Source organism: Eucyclogobius newberryi, unplaced genomic scaffold, assembly GCF_026437365.1.
Source record: "Eucyclogobius newberryi isolate DKJ021-1_F unplaced genomic scaffold, fEucNew1.0.hap1 SCAF_11, whole genome shotgun sequence".
Classification (NCBI taxonomy): Eukaryota; Metazoa; Chordata; class Actinopteri; order Gobiiformes; family Gobiidae; genus Eucyclogobius; species Eucyclogobius newberryi.
The window spans coordinates 19,212,377-19,228,401 of record NW_027315735.1 but is presented as its reverse complement, the minus strand read 5'-3'; the positions used below and the strand labels follow the sequence as shown (position 1 = coordinate 19,228,401).

General features: G+C 42.1%; 3 protein-coding genes across 3 annotated transcripts; 1 reads left to right on the top strand and 2 right to left on the bottom strand.

The window, feature by feature from the left end:
• Window positions 1–653: 653 nt before the first annotated feature.
• On the top strand, window positions 654–6,903 carry lnx2b (ligand of numb-protein X 2b). The gene is made up of 9 exons (XM_072437310.1): window positions 654–1,276; window positions 1,697–1,884; window positions 2,225–2,424; window positions 3,474–3,884; window positions 4,066–4,209; window positions 5,457–5,631; window positions 5,706–5,949; window positions 6,045–6,203; window positions 6,276–6,903. The coding sequence occupies exons 1-9, from the start codon at window positions 873–875 to the stop codon at window positions 6,409–6,411; spliced, it is 2,061 nt and encodes a 686-aa protein (XP_072293411.1). The 5' UTR covers window positions 654–872; the 3' UTR covers window positions 6,412–6,903.
• Window positions 6,904–8,189: 1,286 nt separating this feature from the next.
• On the bottom strand, window positions 8,190–13,126 carry chic1 (cysteine-rich hydrophobic domain 1). Its single transcript, XM_072437299.1, has 6 exons — window positions 12,967–13,126; window positions 11,345–11,399; window positions 10,039–10,194; window positions 9,600–9,656; window positions 9,169–9,228; window positions 8,190–8,954 (listed from the first exon to the last, which is right to left on the bottom strand). The coding sequence occupies exons 1-6, from the start codon at window positions 13,089–13,091 to the stop codon at window positions 8,904–8,906; spliced, it is 504 nt and encodes a 167-aa protein (XP_072293400.1). The 5' UTR covers window positions 13,092–13,126; the 3' UTR covers window positions 8,190–8,903.
• Window positions 13,127–13,574: 448 nt separating this feature from the next.
• Window positions 13,575–15,636, bottom strand: cdx4 (caudal type homeobox 4). Its single transcript, XM_072433303.1, has 3 exons — window positions 15,201–15,636; window positions 14,285–14,430; window positions 13,575–14,099 (listed from the first exon to the last, which is right to left on the bottom strand). The coding sequence occupies exons 1-3, from the start codon at window positions 15,634–15,636 to the stop codon at window positions 13,866–13,868; spliced, it is 816 nt and encodes a 271-aa protein (XP_072289404.1). The 3' UTR covers window positions 13,575–13,865.
• Between the last annotated feature and the right edge of the window lie 389 nt (window positions 15,637–16,025).

Here is a 16,025-nt window from a genome sequence, read left to right as displayed (position 1 = left end):
CTTCAGGCGGCCAACTTTTGCTTTTGTTATAGTCTAGTGTTCTGGTGCAAGATATCATCATCGTAGGTTAGCTCCCCGAAGGTATCGTGGTCTGTGTCTGAAAACTGTTTGTAACAACAGAATAAGCCTATTCTATTATTCTAGAATATTCTAGATAGAATAGAATATTCTAATATTCTATTAAATTTTGATTATTAAATGTAAACGTGTATTTTTCTGCATACAAGCAGGTATTGTATGTTTTAATTTTGTGGTATAACGATTAAAATCTTTTGGATTGTGCTGCTAAAAGTTATCTAAAGAATGCCGTCCTAATCAGCACTGCTCTCATGAAATGGACTTACTGAAGATTAGGAACTGCACTGTGGTTATGGGACAGAGGGTCATTACTGATGGGATTGTATTTCTGACCACAATTTTCAGCACTCATACCAAGGCTTTGTTCCCTCCTTTAACTGGAGGCTTGACTTCAGACTTCTTATTAGACGCCTCCCCCATCCTCTGTTTTCACAGTTTAGCTCTTTTCAATTAAAACGCACCATAGAGTTTTGCTGAGATGAGAATTCCTTTTGTCCCTCAGGAAACTTGCTGAGAGGAAGCAGCTGCGGCTGGCTGCCATATTGCTGCTGCTGCTGCTGCTGCTGCTGTGTGGATTTGTCATTTCCTGTGAACGAAGAGAACGAGTCCAACGTTGATATTCACCCAATACTGTTTTTCTTTTTCTCAACAGACAAAAGCTGGATGAAGACTTGGAGATAACACTTTGGGAAATGATGGACTATTTTTCCGCTTTTACTCATAGACTGTACAAATTGTACATATTTTGAGGAGTTTTACACACAAGTTTAGAAGTTATTTGGACTGAAAAAACAATGGCTGCCACTGAGACTAAAGCTGCAGGCGGCGGCAGCTCAGGTCTGTCGTGGGCACGTGTGTGTAAAGAGTGCGGCCAGCAGCACGACTGCCAGGACAGCCACCTGTACGAGTACCAGGACGATGTGGACGATGAGCTGGTGTGTCACATCTGTCTCCAGCCGCTGCTCAGGCCCATGGACACCCCGTGTGGGCACACCTACTGCTTTCACTGCCTCAGTAACTTCCTGAAGGAGCAGGACTTTTGCCCAGTGGACCGACAGCGGCTGCAGCTGCAGCAGTGTCGTCCCTCCAGTCTGCTGGTGAGGAACCTGCTGGACAAACTGTCTGTGGCCTGTCCTCACTACGCAGAGTGCCAGATGCAGATGCAGCGCTGTGAACTGCAGCCTCACCTCCACAACAGGTACGACCACTCGGGAGCGTAACAGGTTAGGGACTGCTAATAAATGAAAACCATCTAACCCCTTTTAAAAAGAGGAATACCACATTAATTGTTGTGAGAACATGTTTGTTATAGAGATACATAAAGTCTGCAGGTCAGCTTGTTTTCCTCTGAGGTGCTTATCATCTCTTTGGTAAGAATGAAGTGGACTGCTGGTCAGCCGATGTCACTTTACACACAACAGGGAGCAAAGTTCAGGGTTCAGGAAATTGCAATAGTCACTGTTTTCTGTCATGTTTCATGAAAACCTGTTCAACCCCGCACTAACGCTCTTTTCATAGAACATATGATGTAACGCTGCTTCCTAATACACTGTTTACATAAAAGTATTGGTGGTCACTGTAATGATTATAGTTTTGTGGTGATTCTCTTCTGTTGTAGATGTCCTGTTTTTCAAAGATTGCGAGAGGAAGCTGAAAAAAGGAAGAGGCCTTCATGGAATGAGTTAAAGGGGCGAAAGGGGGATGTAGACATTTCTGGTGATGCTAAACAGACCTCTTTACCACGGACGTCCAGTAGAGACCCTGACCCTGGACTTGTCAACCCTGCCTATGAAGAATGTGAGGAAGGTATGGTTTGAATAGAATACATGGGTCAATCCAAATGACAAATTAATTTATGTGCATGTTTCCCCCAACTTGTAGCTACATATTTTATGAGATTTCTAACCACAACATTTCGCACAGGCAATTGCTTACATGTATGGACAAGTTTTTACTGCCGCTATCATTCTGAAAGGCCCTTCACTGTCTACAGTATAAACATAAAGTGTTAAAGTGTGACTATTACTAATACATGACATTGTGCTAGACTGTTTAGTGTTACACTGTATTAAGAACTGGATGCAGTCCTTTTTGTTTTGGAGCTGCAGAGCCAGGTCTCTGCTTCAATCCTCTGTTTTTATTTCAGACAACACTCCTCTCCGGTCAAGCTTGGTGGCAGAGGCCAATGTGGTTGATCTCCTCAGAGAAGAGTCTGATGAGGATCTGGGGCTTCGTATTGTGGGCGGTAAAGACACTCCACTGGGCAACATTGTGATCCAGGAGACAGTTCGAGACTCTGTAGCGGCTCGAGACGGCAGGCTGGCCCCAGGGGATCATATATTGGAGGTAATGACATTAATTATATAGTTATATTTCAGTTGCTTTTGCATAAACAGTTCAACACATGGACGCTTGTCATTATAAACGAGGATTTGCTGTAAAGTTGGAAAAGTGGCTAAACTGGGTAAACAAGTTCTCCATCTCCATGGTAACGAATGCGTAGACAGGCTGTTATGCTTCTCTGAGATCAGTTTCCATGTGCTTTGCTTTAAGAATGTGTGTAAAAGACAGAAACAGTGATGCACAGATCCACTGTAGTTACACACACAGTACCAGGAGTGATGTAAATGAACTCCACTGCCATGATCCTTTCTCTGGGGCTGGAATGTGGATCACTTGTAAACTGAGCTTGTCCCAGTTTTAGACCTGCATTAGTTGGAGTTTTTTCTCCTTTAATGGAAGAGTATGAATCCTGTGCTCTTATTTTGGCAATCCAGGCTCTTCAAATCCTCAGTTCTGTTTCACCAATGTTGCTAACCAAAGTTTGCTCTTAGTTGTCATAGTAACAAACACCCAGGTTTAAACCTGGTCGGGACTAGGCTGTTTAAATGCCTCATCGCCATCTGAGTACTGTACAGGTTTCAGTCGTGTGCTGCTTTTATGACCTCCCCCTTTATGCAGAGGCTGCACTAGTCCAGGTGCTGGGCTTTAGGCAACCTAAATGAGAGACTCATGTGAGGCTCATTCTGCTTTCTGATTGGATAATCGTCTTGAGAACTAAAACACCAAATGAAAACATAATAAGAATAAATCAACATTCCAATTGTGATAAATAAAAACAATATTTGAGTTGAACATGTTTACCTCGTATCTAGGAACACAGACTGGTCATGTTTATGAAATATGAAATAACAATTGTACATACCTTCCCTTTTAATCTGACTGATCCATTACGTGGAAATGAATTTGGGCTTGTTGTATTTAGGAGCCTTTACTTCATCTGCTATTGTCATACGTGTATAAAAATGTGTTTTAGATTTAACGGTTGTTTTTGGATTGCTGTCTCGTACCGTATGTAGGTAAACCGTATACTATCGATTGGTTTGAATTTCCAGGTAAATGACATCAGTTTGGCGTCCGTCCCACATGCCCGGGCCATTGCTCTCCTTCGACAGCCCACACTGCTCAGACTCACTGTGATGCAAGAAAAGGGCTTTAAAACGAGGGATCCCAGGTCTGAGCTCCATGCCAACCACCCATCCACGTCGTCTGCCTCCCAGTCCCAGCCCGCTCACCCCAGCCCGGGCACCGTGCTGCAAGTCACACTGATGAAAAACCACCACTCTGAACCGCTCGGCATCAAACTCATTCGTAAGTCCGACGAGAGCGGAGTCTTCATCCTTGATTTGCTCTCTGGAGGTTTGGCCGCCAAAGATGGGAAACTCGGGAACAATGACAAAGTGTTGGCAATCAATGGACAGGACCTAAGGCATGGCACACCAGAAAGTGCTGCCCAGATCATTCAGGTAACACCAGTGCATTTTACAGACACGCATTAAGTAATATTCATTCAGTTGTCAATTTTAACTCTAGGGTTATTAATGTCACTCAAGACGCAAATGAAAGGATAATCTTGAAAACAAATGCATTGTGACATCCCTTGTATACATGGATTGAAAAAATAATAATAAAAATGTTTGCATGCAGGCCAGTGAGGTGCGTGTGAACTTTGTGGTTATGAGGGCAGCGGAGGATCATGACGAGGGCGGCAGCAGAGAGGGCCATTCTGCCAGAGCAGCCAGGAGAGCCCCAGACCCTCAGTACTTCAGACGGCGGTCCACATACATGAAGGTGAGATAGCACATTTATGTCGTAAAGGTGTTAAAGATGAGTATATCCCTTGTCGTCAGATTTTGCTTTGGTGGCCATAATACACTGGGCTCTGCTTGTCTAATAAACAGTCGACATTTGACTCTTTTCAGAAGCAGGTTATGGTTTGCTGACCAGACAGTGCACTATCTAATGCCGTGTGAATGGTGTAATTGTCCCGTGACTGCTTTGTGTGTCCCAGCACTGTGCACTTACAGTAGAGTGGATGTGTGGGCCTCAGTGTGGGGGGTGAGTGTCTGAGAAGGAGGACACCTGCCCCTGTATGGCCCGGCCTGTGCTGATCAAAAGGCCTGGGGCACTGCTCACTCTGCTGCTACAGGCCACTGTATTGTTGTTTTTCCTTGTTTCTTTGGCTGGAACAGGATCAAAGCTGATAACGGTTAGCTTTCACCTGCTGAGTAGAGCCTTTGCGTCTTGCTGGGGGGGATGGGTTTCCTGCTGAGGGGGAGGAAGAGCATCACCTCCCCCCCGCTTCCCCTTCAGAAACTAACTTGGCACAAGAAGCTCAACTAAAGCTGTCATTTTCAACACGTTTCGGTTACGAGAGCTCAGTGTCTAAGTTCACGCATTAACTGAGAGACTCAGCTGTACCTAAAATGTTTGACATTTGTTTCTACAAGTAGATTTGTATAAATAATCCCTGGTGTACTCCCTTGTGTGACATGATCAATGTAAACATCCCTGACAAACCAAAATGCAAATAACTACTGTATGTCTGACTGATATGTAAGTTTTAGGGCCGTTGCTGATATCATTAGTACTATTTGAATTTATAGTAACCATTATACAGATGTCATTGTTTAAGTTATTATCAATTATATATATATTTATATTATATATTTTTGTTGAGTAACTATTATGGTTGAATAACAAAAATAAAAATGGAAACAAAGGTCAATGAATGACAGGAACAAGAAGAGACTAGATCAAAGTTCTGCTTTCAATCCCAGAGCTCCAGACCATAAACAAACTCAACATCCAAGAAACATGTTTTTATACATCCCATGAAGCAATAAAAACAAGTTTAGTTTTCTAAATACTTTTTGCTACTAATTAATTGGACTACTCTGTCTGTAAATGGATATTGATTATTAAATGTGAAGACTTCAAGCTTTCAAAGAGAAGTAACATTTCCAACTATGATATTAGACAATATTTTGCTCTATTTATAACCTTTGCCTCCAATTGCATGAATATATTTTGTTTAGGACCCTCCAGGTGGGTTTTCTAGCCAGGACAAAACAGTTAGCATGAAGAAAGAGCCACGACTTTCTTTGGGAATCACTATTGCTGGAGGAAGAGACTGCCGAAGCCGCCTGCCGGTCTACATCACCAGTGTACAGCCCGTAGGCTGCCTACACCGAGAGGGCACCATCAAAAGAGGTGCACCAACATCTAACTAATGTCTACAAGGCCCTACATTACACGCAAGACGTATTAAATGACTTGTGTTGTAGGGGATGTCCTGCTCAGCATCAATGGAGCGGACTTGACACAGTTGACGTACAATGAAGCGGTTTCTGTGCTGAAGGCTCAGACGGCCCAGTCCCAGGTGGTTCTGCGGGTCATCCAGACTTTGTCGGAGGATTTTGAAGAGGAGCCAGACACCAGCTGTAATGACAAGATGGACCTGTCTGATGACCCTCGAGAGGACACTCTAAACTGGACCCCGCTTTGGACTCGGTGGCTGGGATTACCAAGGTATCTCCCTCATGTCTGGTGTTGACATTTTAAATGATTAACCCGTAAGCAACTGGAATAAAAGTACTACAAAGATATGTTTCTTTCCAAATCAGCCACATGCACTGGTGCCGAGACATTGTTCTACACAAGACCAACAATGAGAGCTGGGGCTTCAGTATAGTTGGAGGCTATGAGGAAAGTCACGGCCAGCAGCCTTTCTACATTAAAACCATTGTGCCTGGAACGCCTGCTCACTTCGATGGACGTTTGAAGTAAGATTCAGTGCAGTCTAATGAAACCCTACATGGCTGTCCAGTGACATTTACCTCTGCTCTTGTCCTCAGGTGCGGCGATGAGATAGTGGCTGTAAATGGAGCTACCACAGTGGGAATGAACAATAGCTCTCTCATCCCAATGCTGAAGTTGCAGAAGAATAAAGTCACTCTGACTGTCGTGTCGTGGCCTGGGAGTCTCGTCTAGTACCGCCCATTGGCCCCTCACAGGATTCTTTAACCTGTAGTTATATAAGGTATAACTGGGAAATCTACATTTGCACATCACAATGACATTATGGGATACCAGTATAAGATAAAGTAGTGCGTATAGTTACAATCCACAATTATTATTTTGTTATTGAAAGCAAAAGATTGTGTTTGAATGCATTTAGTCCTTATATAAACATTTAGTGAATAAATCTTTCATTTGGTTTCTTTGTTGCTTTTAAAGATTGGGATGTGTAGTTGAAATAAATGATTACATTATTGTAACAAGTTGCATCGGCTTACCAAAGAGTGACGAAACATCTTTTAAACAAATGTTTTACTTGTAATTGATTTGTGATTTTTTTTTTAATTTAAAGATCCTATTTTTTTCTGGATCATTTCCCAGAAACGTAATTGTGTAAATACACTTTGCAAACATAGATTAATTTCAAGTGTTATCACTTTTTTCATTTGAATATTTTTACAATTGAGTGCCTTGTACAATTGTAGGACAAAATTGCCTTAAAAATTGCCTTAAACGATCAAAAATGTGTCCTTGTTTGAGAAATATTGTTCAGTTAATAAAGCCTCGAGCAGCAAGGAATTTGCTTGAAGTTATTCATTTGTAGCTTACCAAATATAATTTAAAATCAAACCTCAACTACTCTCATGTCAACTGTTGGGATTCAATCTGAAATGTGGTTGTTTAGATTTCAGGAAATGCTTGTGTACTTAACATGCACATATGAATAAAACGGATGGTGACAGTAAAGCCTAAAATTGTCTAATAATCTGTTCATGTACCAGACACACCTGACCTCTAGTGGACAACCATATACATTGAAATTGTGCAGTTTAAAAATGTGTGTGTATGTATGTGTATACATACATACATACATATATATATATATATATAATTTTTCATTATTAGAATAACATCTCTTTTCAAGATTGTTGTTTCATTCACATGCCAGAAGGTTTTAGTTCGGTTCACACTAAGTGAATGTTTAAACCTCAAACTAAAGAGACAATGTGAATGTGAAACAACAGCACAAAGGGCCATAAACCCAGGAGCGCTGCCTTTGCTTTGGGGGCTTGTACCAACTTTGAGTAAACTCACTAATTTCATGTACAACTAGATAAGGACCACGCATATCACAGCGTAAGCATTCTGTTAACGATTCATCGCTTTAACAGGACAAATCGCCCAGTTATGTTGTATTGCTACAGGTTACTGAGTTTTGTTTTACTTCAGTCACTCATAAGTTCAGCGATTTTTACATTCATTGTGATTTACAACTGAAAGTGAAAAGAGACAACAAATACTATTTGTTTTTTTCAAAAGTAATTTATTTTCTTTCTCCAAAGGGAGTCTCTGTGGTAAACAGATTTTGTAACATGGATAATGCTCAGAGGAAAGTCTCCTTGGTACAATAGAACTATTTCAATCTTTACGGTTCATAAACTAATCCAGAGGCACTATTAACACAACGCATTGCAGCAGTATCCTAAAATATAGGAAATGATAAAAACACTCAACAGGGTTAAAAATGTAACCATTTGTTCCCCACACACTGTAAATTTAGTGCATGTGCTTTTCAGACTACGAGGGGATATAAAACAAGCAATGGAACTGCACAAATCATAAGAGCAGAGTGAAAAACATTTGAAATTGCTTCAAACTCGACAATCTTCGGCTAAAACAGGTGGTGCGTGATTAAAGGTCTTGGCAAAAATAAGCACAGCTTTTTGTGTTTCTTTGTATCATTTGCTTTATCCTCGACTCGCTGTTCTGAGATCAGACTGGGCTTGAGGGCATCGATCAGTCGAACTCTGGCAATAGTGAAATTATGGCTTACAAGGTAAACGGTCCATATACTTTTATTAATTATACTATGGAAACAGGAATAGATTGGCATAAAAGGGGGGGAACTAAATTTCTACATAACTTAATGTAAACAATAGGTTAACACTGTACAGATGTGTATGGTATTTACAGGTAAAGTCATCTGTTCCAATGTAGTCAAATGTATAGGAAACAGCTGATTAGATACTCTATACAGCATTTTTGCCCTCATCGCAAAACAATACTGCCTCTTTACCCGCAGCACAAAGTAACAAAATTACACATAAGGTAAGGCTTTTTTAGGCTTGAGGGAGTGTCACATTTGTTGCAAGGGTTTATTGATGGATGAGGCGGGGGCAGAGGATTGTTCGTTGGGGTAAATGCACTTCGATGTAGTCTCTTTAGTCTCGTGTAACAAAAACGCTGGAAAGAAACAAGGGAAATGTCTGCTTGTTGAAAAATGTGCAAAATCTGCTCTAAAGCAAAAGTGACGGCGTTGCAAAGTCTGATACACAGACATATTAACAGGGTCCACCCGGGACGCTGGCGCAGATCCTTATTCCAACATATTGTACTGTACAAGGCACTAAGGAGAAAATTCAAGGGCCCCACGTCCACTTCATGGCCGCTTCACATCCGCCTTCTCAGTCCGGTCGAAATATGGGATATTTGGGTAAGAATTCTATAAGAATCACCTGTGAAGGTTAACACAGACAAATCATTAAAAAGAGAGAAAAAAACATAATTTTCGAGAACATTTAGGGGAGAAAATAAACCAATGATAATGAACATACATTTTACCGATTTAATACAGGGATGTGTAGTTATAGGTTTAGATATTAACATTGGATATTGGGTTCTGTATTATTTGTAACTGAATTGTAAATGAAACAAAAGTGTCTGGCTTACATATTCCATCATATTGCTGCCTTCACATTTTCTTTTGCTGAGTTTCCAGTGCAGCCCCAGCTGAAGAAAGGAAAAGACACGGACACAATGAATGAACACCTCCTCTCAATGACAAAGAACAATCTGTCTGAGATCTCCTTGTCAGTGACAGGAGACTTTCGAAACAGGGCTGTCTGGTCTCACAGGGGTCAAACTGTGGCCAGACACTCAACAGCTTCCTTTATTTCTGTCCACAGCTACTAGTTGTAATTTGTTGCAACAGGACGAACCAAAATGAGCACACCATTTTACTGCAGACCTCGCAGCCAGCTCAATCAGTGCGACAGATAAGACTCTCTACCACTGATAGTTTTATGTTTAAGAGTTTACAAAGCAGCACTTATGGGGCTCACATACACACACTTTCACACAGGTGATGACGTGTTCTTTACCTTGTGATATAATCTGTTATTTTCCCATTCTAGCAATTTCTGAATGGATCGTCTGGTCTGTGCAAAGAGGAGAGCAGCATTAACAGAAGCAGTAAAGTCATTAATGAAAGTAATGACAGTGACAGGCGTAATATAGCAGGTATCAGTTAACTGCAGCTGTGTTAGGATTTATAGACTGGACTCCAATTTTACCAGCAAGTCATTTTCACTTTGTTGTCTATAACTCTTACTTTAATACCGGCTTTAAAAGACACGCCCATAGAGCAGGTAGGGATGAACAAGCGCTAAATGCATCATTCCTACACAACCACTAATTGAACACAGTATGTTATTAAACCAAGACTACTCCAGCTGAACCGTCCTTAGAGCCCTTGAGTAATGGGCTGTGATGTGGGAGAGAGTAAAAGTGTCCGGCGCGTGTCAGGAGGTCAGAACTCACTCTCTTATTGAGACAAATAACCGGCCACAGACTGCAGCCGACTGTACAGCAGCAACACAAGCATCCGCAGAGCAGCCACTTCACATTGACAGGCAGGTTTTTCTTCAAACACGCATTTACTCGGCCAATGCTGGTTTTAAATTCCTCTGGAGCTACCTATAAAATAAACACTATATTAAGACAAAGGCTTTAAGGATAGAAAAACAGAAATGGTGTAATTTATATCATCTATGCAGCTCAATCACAAATGTTTCCTAGATATTCAAAATATCTTGTTTGGAAAGATCAAAGGCTTCAATATCACAGCAGGTAGATATTTACAGATGCTGGCCCAAGATGAGATGGGATCTTAAAATACTAAGGCTGACTAGCTAACCACGCTCCAGACTGGTCAAGGCAAGGAGAGCCTATAGGGAGATAAGGCCAGTGCCTGTGGCAGTGCAGGCCAAACAGCTTGAATGGTTGCTCATTCCAGGCCCAGTCTGTACGTCATAAAACCGGGGTCGTAATCTTTTATGACAGGATGCAAAGGTCTCTTTGCAAACAGCCAAAGACCTCAAAATAAAGCCCAGCAGGGCCTGATCTGCACCCTTCAATCATCATAATTGTGAACTCATCCATCACATGTCACCGTTGGTCACAATGCTGAAGCTTCTTTTTATTGCCCCACACTTCCCTCGGCCTGCTCTTACCCCTACAGCCTTTTTGTGTTTAAGCGTTCGACCCAGGAAGCTTTTCTTTCTTGTCTGCAGTGAGTCTCCATTTCATTATTTTATCACCTGGAGTTGGACTCTCCCAAAGCCTGCGTCCCGGCCAACTGCAGCCGTTAGACGGCTTACTCATTTACAGAGCTGGACTGGACATTGTATCTCTTTCTAACTGTGCAGCCCAGTCTCTAGAACAAGTTGTACCAGGATGGTTCCGGGCAATGTTTCCTAAACCTTTCAGGCCGAGACCCCTAAAATAACTACCACTCACAAGCCCCACTGCTGAACAAAATTGAATGCAGTCAAAACATGTTGAATATGATAATACTTTTGTATTGTATTTTTGTGAAGCACTTTGTGACTTCTGACTGTGAAAGCTGCTATACAAATAACATTTACTTACACATTTACTTACTATTACTAGATTACATGTGTTACAAATTGTACTTATTTGCAAAATACAGTGTCATAATTTGATCATCTCACGACCCTCACTTTAGGAACCACTAACCAGTGTTAGTGTAGTCCAAGTTACAACATATGAAAGTACTTAACATACATTTATTTACACAAAGCAAAATACAAAAATAAAGCAGTACCTTTCCTGTGAGAATAGAAGGAAATTCTGTGTCAAAACTGTTGCTCAGTCCAAACCTGAAAACACATGTATATTATTATTATTATCATTATTATTAGATTACTGTTGAGTTTATTAATAATGGTCCCAATCCCATCAACAGTAGTCTATAGCCAAACATTTCTTTTAAGACTGAACGCCAGAAAAAAGGTAAATAAAACAGTGTTTATGAAAACTAACTTGACACTGGTCCTACTGCAACAACTAATTAAAGGTGATGCAATATCTTACCATAAAATCAAGCATACAAATAAAAATAAATCTTTGCATCTTGATATTTGAGAAATCCTTCATCCATACAAAAATGTAGGCATCTTTGGACCAGTCGGAGAAAGTGGGGAAGATTGTAGCTGCATCGTCACAACAACAGACTTTTTTTGCCTAATAATAAACCAATGGAGATGTACATGTTTGAATACTTAGCATAGAGCTCATTCAAAAGCATTCTGACATTATATTGTGATAAATTTATTTAACAGCCTATCGGGTTGTTTTTTTATTTTGCTTAAGTTTTTCTGTATAACTGTATCACTACAGGAGGAAGGTGGAGCGGCTGGTGTCCTGGTGCAGCGGCGAAGACAGTGGAGAAGATCGTGGACTTCAGGAAAGTCACAGCTCCCCAGCCCCCTCTCACTATCACAGACTCCGCCATCACCTCCACTTCCTCGGCATCATCATCACCCAGGACCACAAGTGGGGGTTCACCATCAGCTCCTTCATCAAGAAGGCCCAGCAGAGGATGTACTTCCTGAGGCAGCTGAGGAAAGCCAAGCTGCCAGCGGAGATGATGGTGCAGTTCTACACGACCATCATCGAGTCCATCCTCACCTCCTCCATCACCGTGTGGTACACTGGAGCCACAGTCAGGGACAAATGGAGACTACAGCGCATTGCGCTCTCTGCTGAGAAGGTGATCATCTCTGCAGGACTCAGAGGCTGTGTTCTCACCCTGGACACAGCCTATTCAAGACACTCCCCTCGAGCACAGTCCATTTGGACCAGAACCTCTGGACACAATAATAAGAGTCTTCTCCTCAGGTTGGACTCATGAGTCATTGACATGTTCAGCAAGTCACGTGAAAAATACCTCATATTTGCATATTTTGTATTTTTATTTAGATAAACTTTTATAAAACTTTACTTTTATTGAATACCTTATTTTAGGCATGCATTGTATTTTATGTTATTTTATTCACAGCTTTTGGTTTCTGATTTTAAGGACGTGTTTCACGTTCGGTATGAGAAGGTAAATTGCCCTGTAATCGAGTCTAAACCCGTGTAACTGCACCAGGCCTGGAACAGGAGTGACAGCTGAACTGTTGTAGTTTCCTCTGTGATCACAAAATAACGTTACACTTGACAGTGACGAGACGCTACAAGATAAAACATGCTACATTGACATGCCACACATAAATAAACCGTCGGTAACCACAGAAGTCTGATATTTACAGCTACAAACGCTCGGCAAGAAGTGACCGTTGTGATTTACGTTAGCTAACTGATTAGCCGAAGCTAAAGGCTAAAGGTTCCGACATTAGGTTAACACAACAAGCTGTACATGAGTACAAACACGGCTCTGCTTACACTGTGATGTGCCCTGCCCCGCACATGGCCACGGGCTCCGGGCAGTATCTGGGCAAATGCTCTTCACTCACTACGTGCTCACCCTCTTCGTCTTCTAACTCATAAATTGTATCAAAGTCCGCCATGTTGGGCAGTAAGACGCTGATGACGTCAGCGGCGCGCAAGTCTCTGGTGTCGCGAGCGCCACGAGCGCCACGAGCGCCTCTGAGCATCTGGAGGACACAGTGTGAGCGCTTATGGCCACATGTTTGATGCACAGCAATAGAACACATTACATCCGATCATTTCAATGCTTGTTACCATCACGCACAGGCCTTGTGCATCATGCAGCCTGGGCCGTGACACAGCCAAACTTAGATGATTTTAAGAACAAAATAGACCAAAGCCCATGCACCATTTAGAAATAAACTTGTTTTGAAAATCGTTATGCAAAACGTTTTTATTTACATTTCAATATGGCCAAAAACAATAGGTATAGCGACATAACTGCTCATCCTGGCCACCTTAACTAAAGCTTTTATTTGGCAAAGCACACTCAAAGACTTGATTTGTCAAATCTAAAATAGACTATGTTCATTTCACAATCCAGTTTAAACTTAGGCTATTTAAATGTCGTCGAATTAACATTTTATTCACAAACACATACATTCCATCACATAATAAAAGGATATTTATATTTTAATAAAATTGACGTTTTTTTTTAGTCTTTGTATTCTCCTACATTAATAAACAATTCTGTGAAAATATTTGAAGAGCCTCCAGCGTATCATCGCTTTGTTATAATGTAAGTCCGCAGCTCTGTGCGTCCTGACACACGAATAGAGTTTGTATGCTGCGCGTAAAGTGTCCGTCAGCGGAGTGCTCGGTTATGTTCGAGTCCCAGAGCTCGAGTCTCTCCGTCACTGCGTCACAGTCACTTGCTGTATATTCCTAATTGATGGTAAGGTGTTCATAGGCTGAGGTGGATACAGGGACCCATGGATTTCTGAGGGGCTGAGCGAGCCTGGCACAGGGAGTGGACTCACTGACCCGGGGTCACTGTGCACAGAGCCACTGCTGCCGTCAGACTGACCCATCTTCTTCTTGATAAGTTTCCTCTCTTTGGCCCTGCGGTTCTGAAACCAGATTTTGACCTGCAAATGAGACAAACAGGCGTGAGATGCTGACGGACCAACCCTGCGGGGGAACATGCCTTACAGGTCAAATGTAACAGGTTGCAGGAATATATTGAATTCATAGCTTATGCTACTATAGATTATGAAATCCTGTACATTAATCAATGTAATCACTGACATGGAAAAGCACCATCGTGTATTACCTGTCTTTCGGATAGGCCCAGATTGACCGCGAGCTCAGACTTCCTCCTGATAGTGATGTATCTGTTGAAGTGAAATTCCTTCTCCAACTCCAGCCTCTGGTGGTCCGTGTACACAACCCTGTATTTCTCCTTCGTTCTGGTTTTGCCTGTGAATGTGCAATAAACAAAATGGTAATTATTTTTACCTCACAGTTGAGTTGTTCGACGAGATTTCTTGCCGGATTCCGCGTGCCAGGACCGGTCTATCAATGCACAGGATCTTCATTACTATCTCTGTACATACGCAAATTGTGCCTCTGATCTTTGCTTTGGTGACAAATGGACACTTTGAATTTCAAAGAGATCGTGTCAGTAGAACGTTTAGCAAAAACATCAGACCAGAAACGCTAAGAAATTATTACAAGGCATTTTGATTTATTTCTACCTAAACTATGAAATTGTTAGGTTACTTTCCTATCGTGTGTCCAATGTGGCAAACAATTACATTAAATAAGCCTACATATTTGCATTTAAGTACAGTGGCCGAAGAAATATACAATGTTTCAGCTCATCCTTTAAAATGTTCGATTATGATGTGGTCTGACATGTTTTCACCGCGAAGACTAAACACAAGCTGTGAAAAGTGCCACTTTGTCCGGTAATAAAACAGAGGAACAGAGCAGGGTGCATATCAAAGTGAGGAGGTGTTGAAAACAGAGGCCGTCGTCTGATGACGGAGAGCAACAATGTGACGGGGAAGTCAGGCTCGCATCTCCCACACTCATGGCATTAACATGACAAGGGCCTGGCGCCGCGGCCTTGCACTTTTCCGACTCATTCCCACCGAAACGAGGCGCGCTGTCATTTGTTTCAGGCCATGTAAAATCAAACATCAGCTTCTGAATCAGAAGTCTATCCGTGGACTTGTGTCGCTCACCTGTTGAGGAGGATTGTGCCGTTTTGCTCATCCACTGAAATGAGTTGCGCCTTTCTCTGTCCGGAGACATTTGAGTGGCAGAAACGCTTTCTGGCGGCGGCTGCAGCACGGCGGTGCTGGGTGGATGCATGTGACTGTACTCAGGGGAGCAGTACGACACTTGTCCCGGAGACGAGTTGTTCATTGGTGCAGGGATGCTGTTTGGGGGCCCCAGGCTGTAGGTGCCCCAATCCTCCCTGGGAGCGCCATATGTGGGCCCCCAGCTGCTCGTGGACTGTGCGTGTGTGTCCATGTTTGGCATGTGATGGTATCCGCCAAAGTCGGGGTACTGTGGTGAAGAAACAAAGTTCTGTGGAGGCAGGTTGATGCCTGATCTTCTGACGGGTCCTTGATGGTACATGCTGCTTTCTTTATCCAATAGGTATCCAACATACATGATTTGTGCAAAATAAAAATAAAAGCCTCAATTAAAGCTCAATTAAAACAAGGAAAAATGGACCCCGTGCTCTGATTTTATGGCAACATATTGTCGCACATCTAAAACAATCCTTCTTCTGTATAGCCTATATAGTTGTTGTTGTTGTTGTTGTTTTTAAAGAAAAAAAAAGAATGGTGTAATAGTCCAAAGTGACTCCTCAGTTACAAACGCGACGTAGCTCCTCTCGTGATACCATCTCTCATCATGTGCGTGTGTTGACAAGATGCTAGAGGTATAACCAAGGCCCTCCTGACGTCAGTTCTCCTCCTAGGTCCATTTACATCCAAATGCGCGAGTTTTGCGGCGCGGGCCAGAGGTCCCCCTTCTAAACAGCGTCATCACTTCGC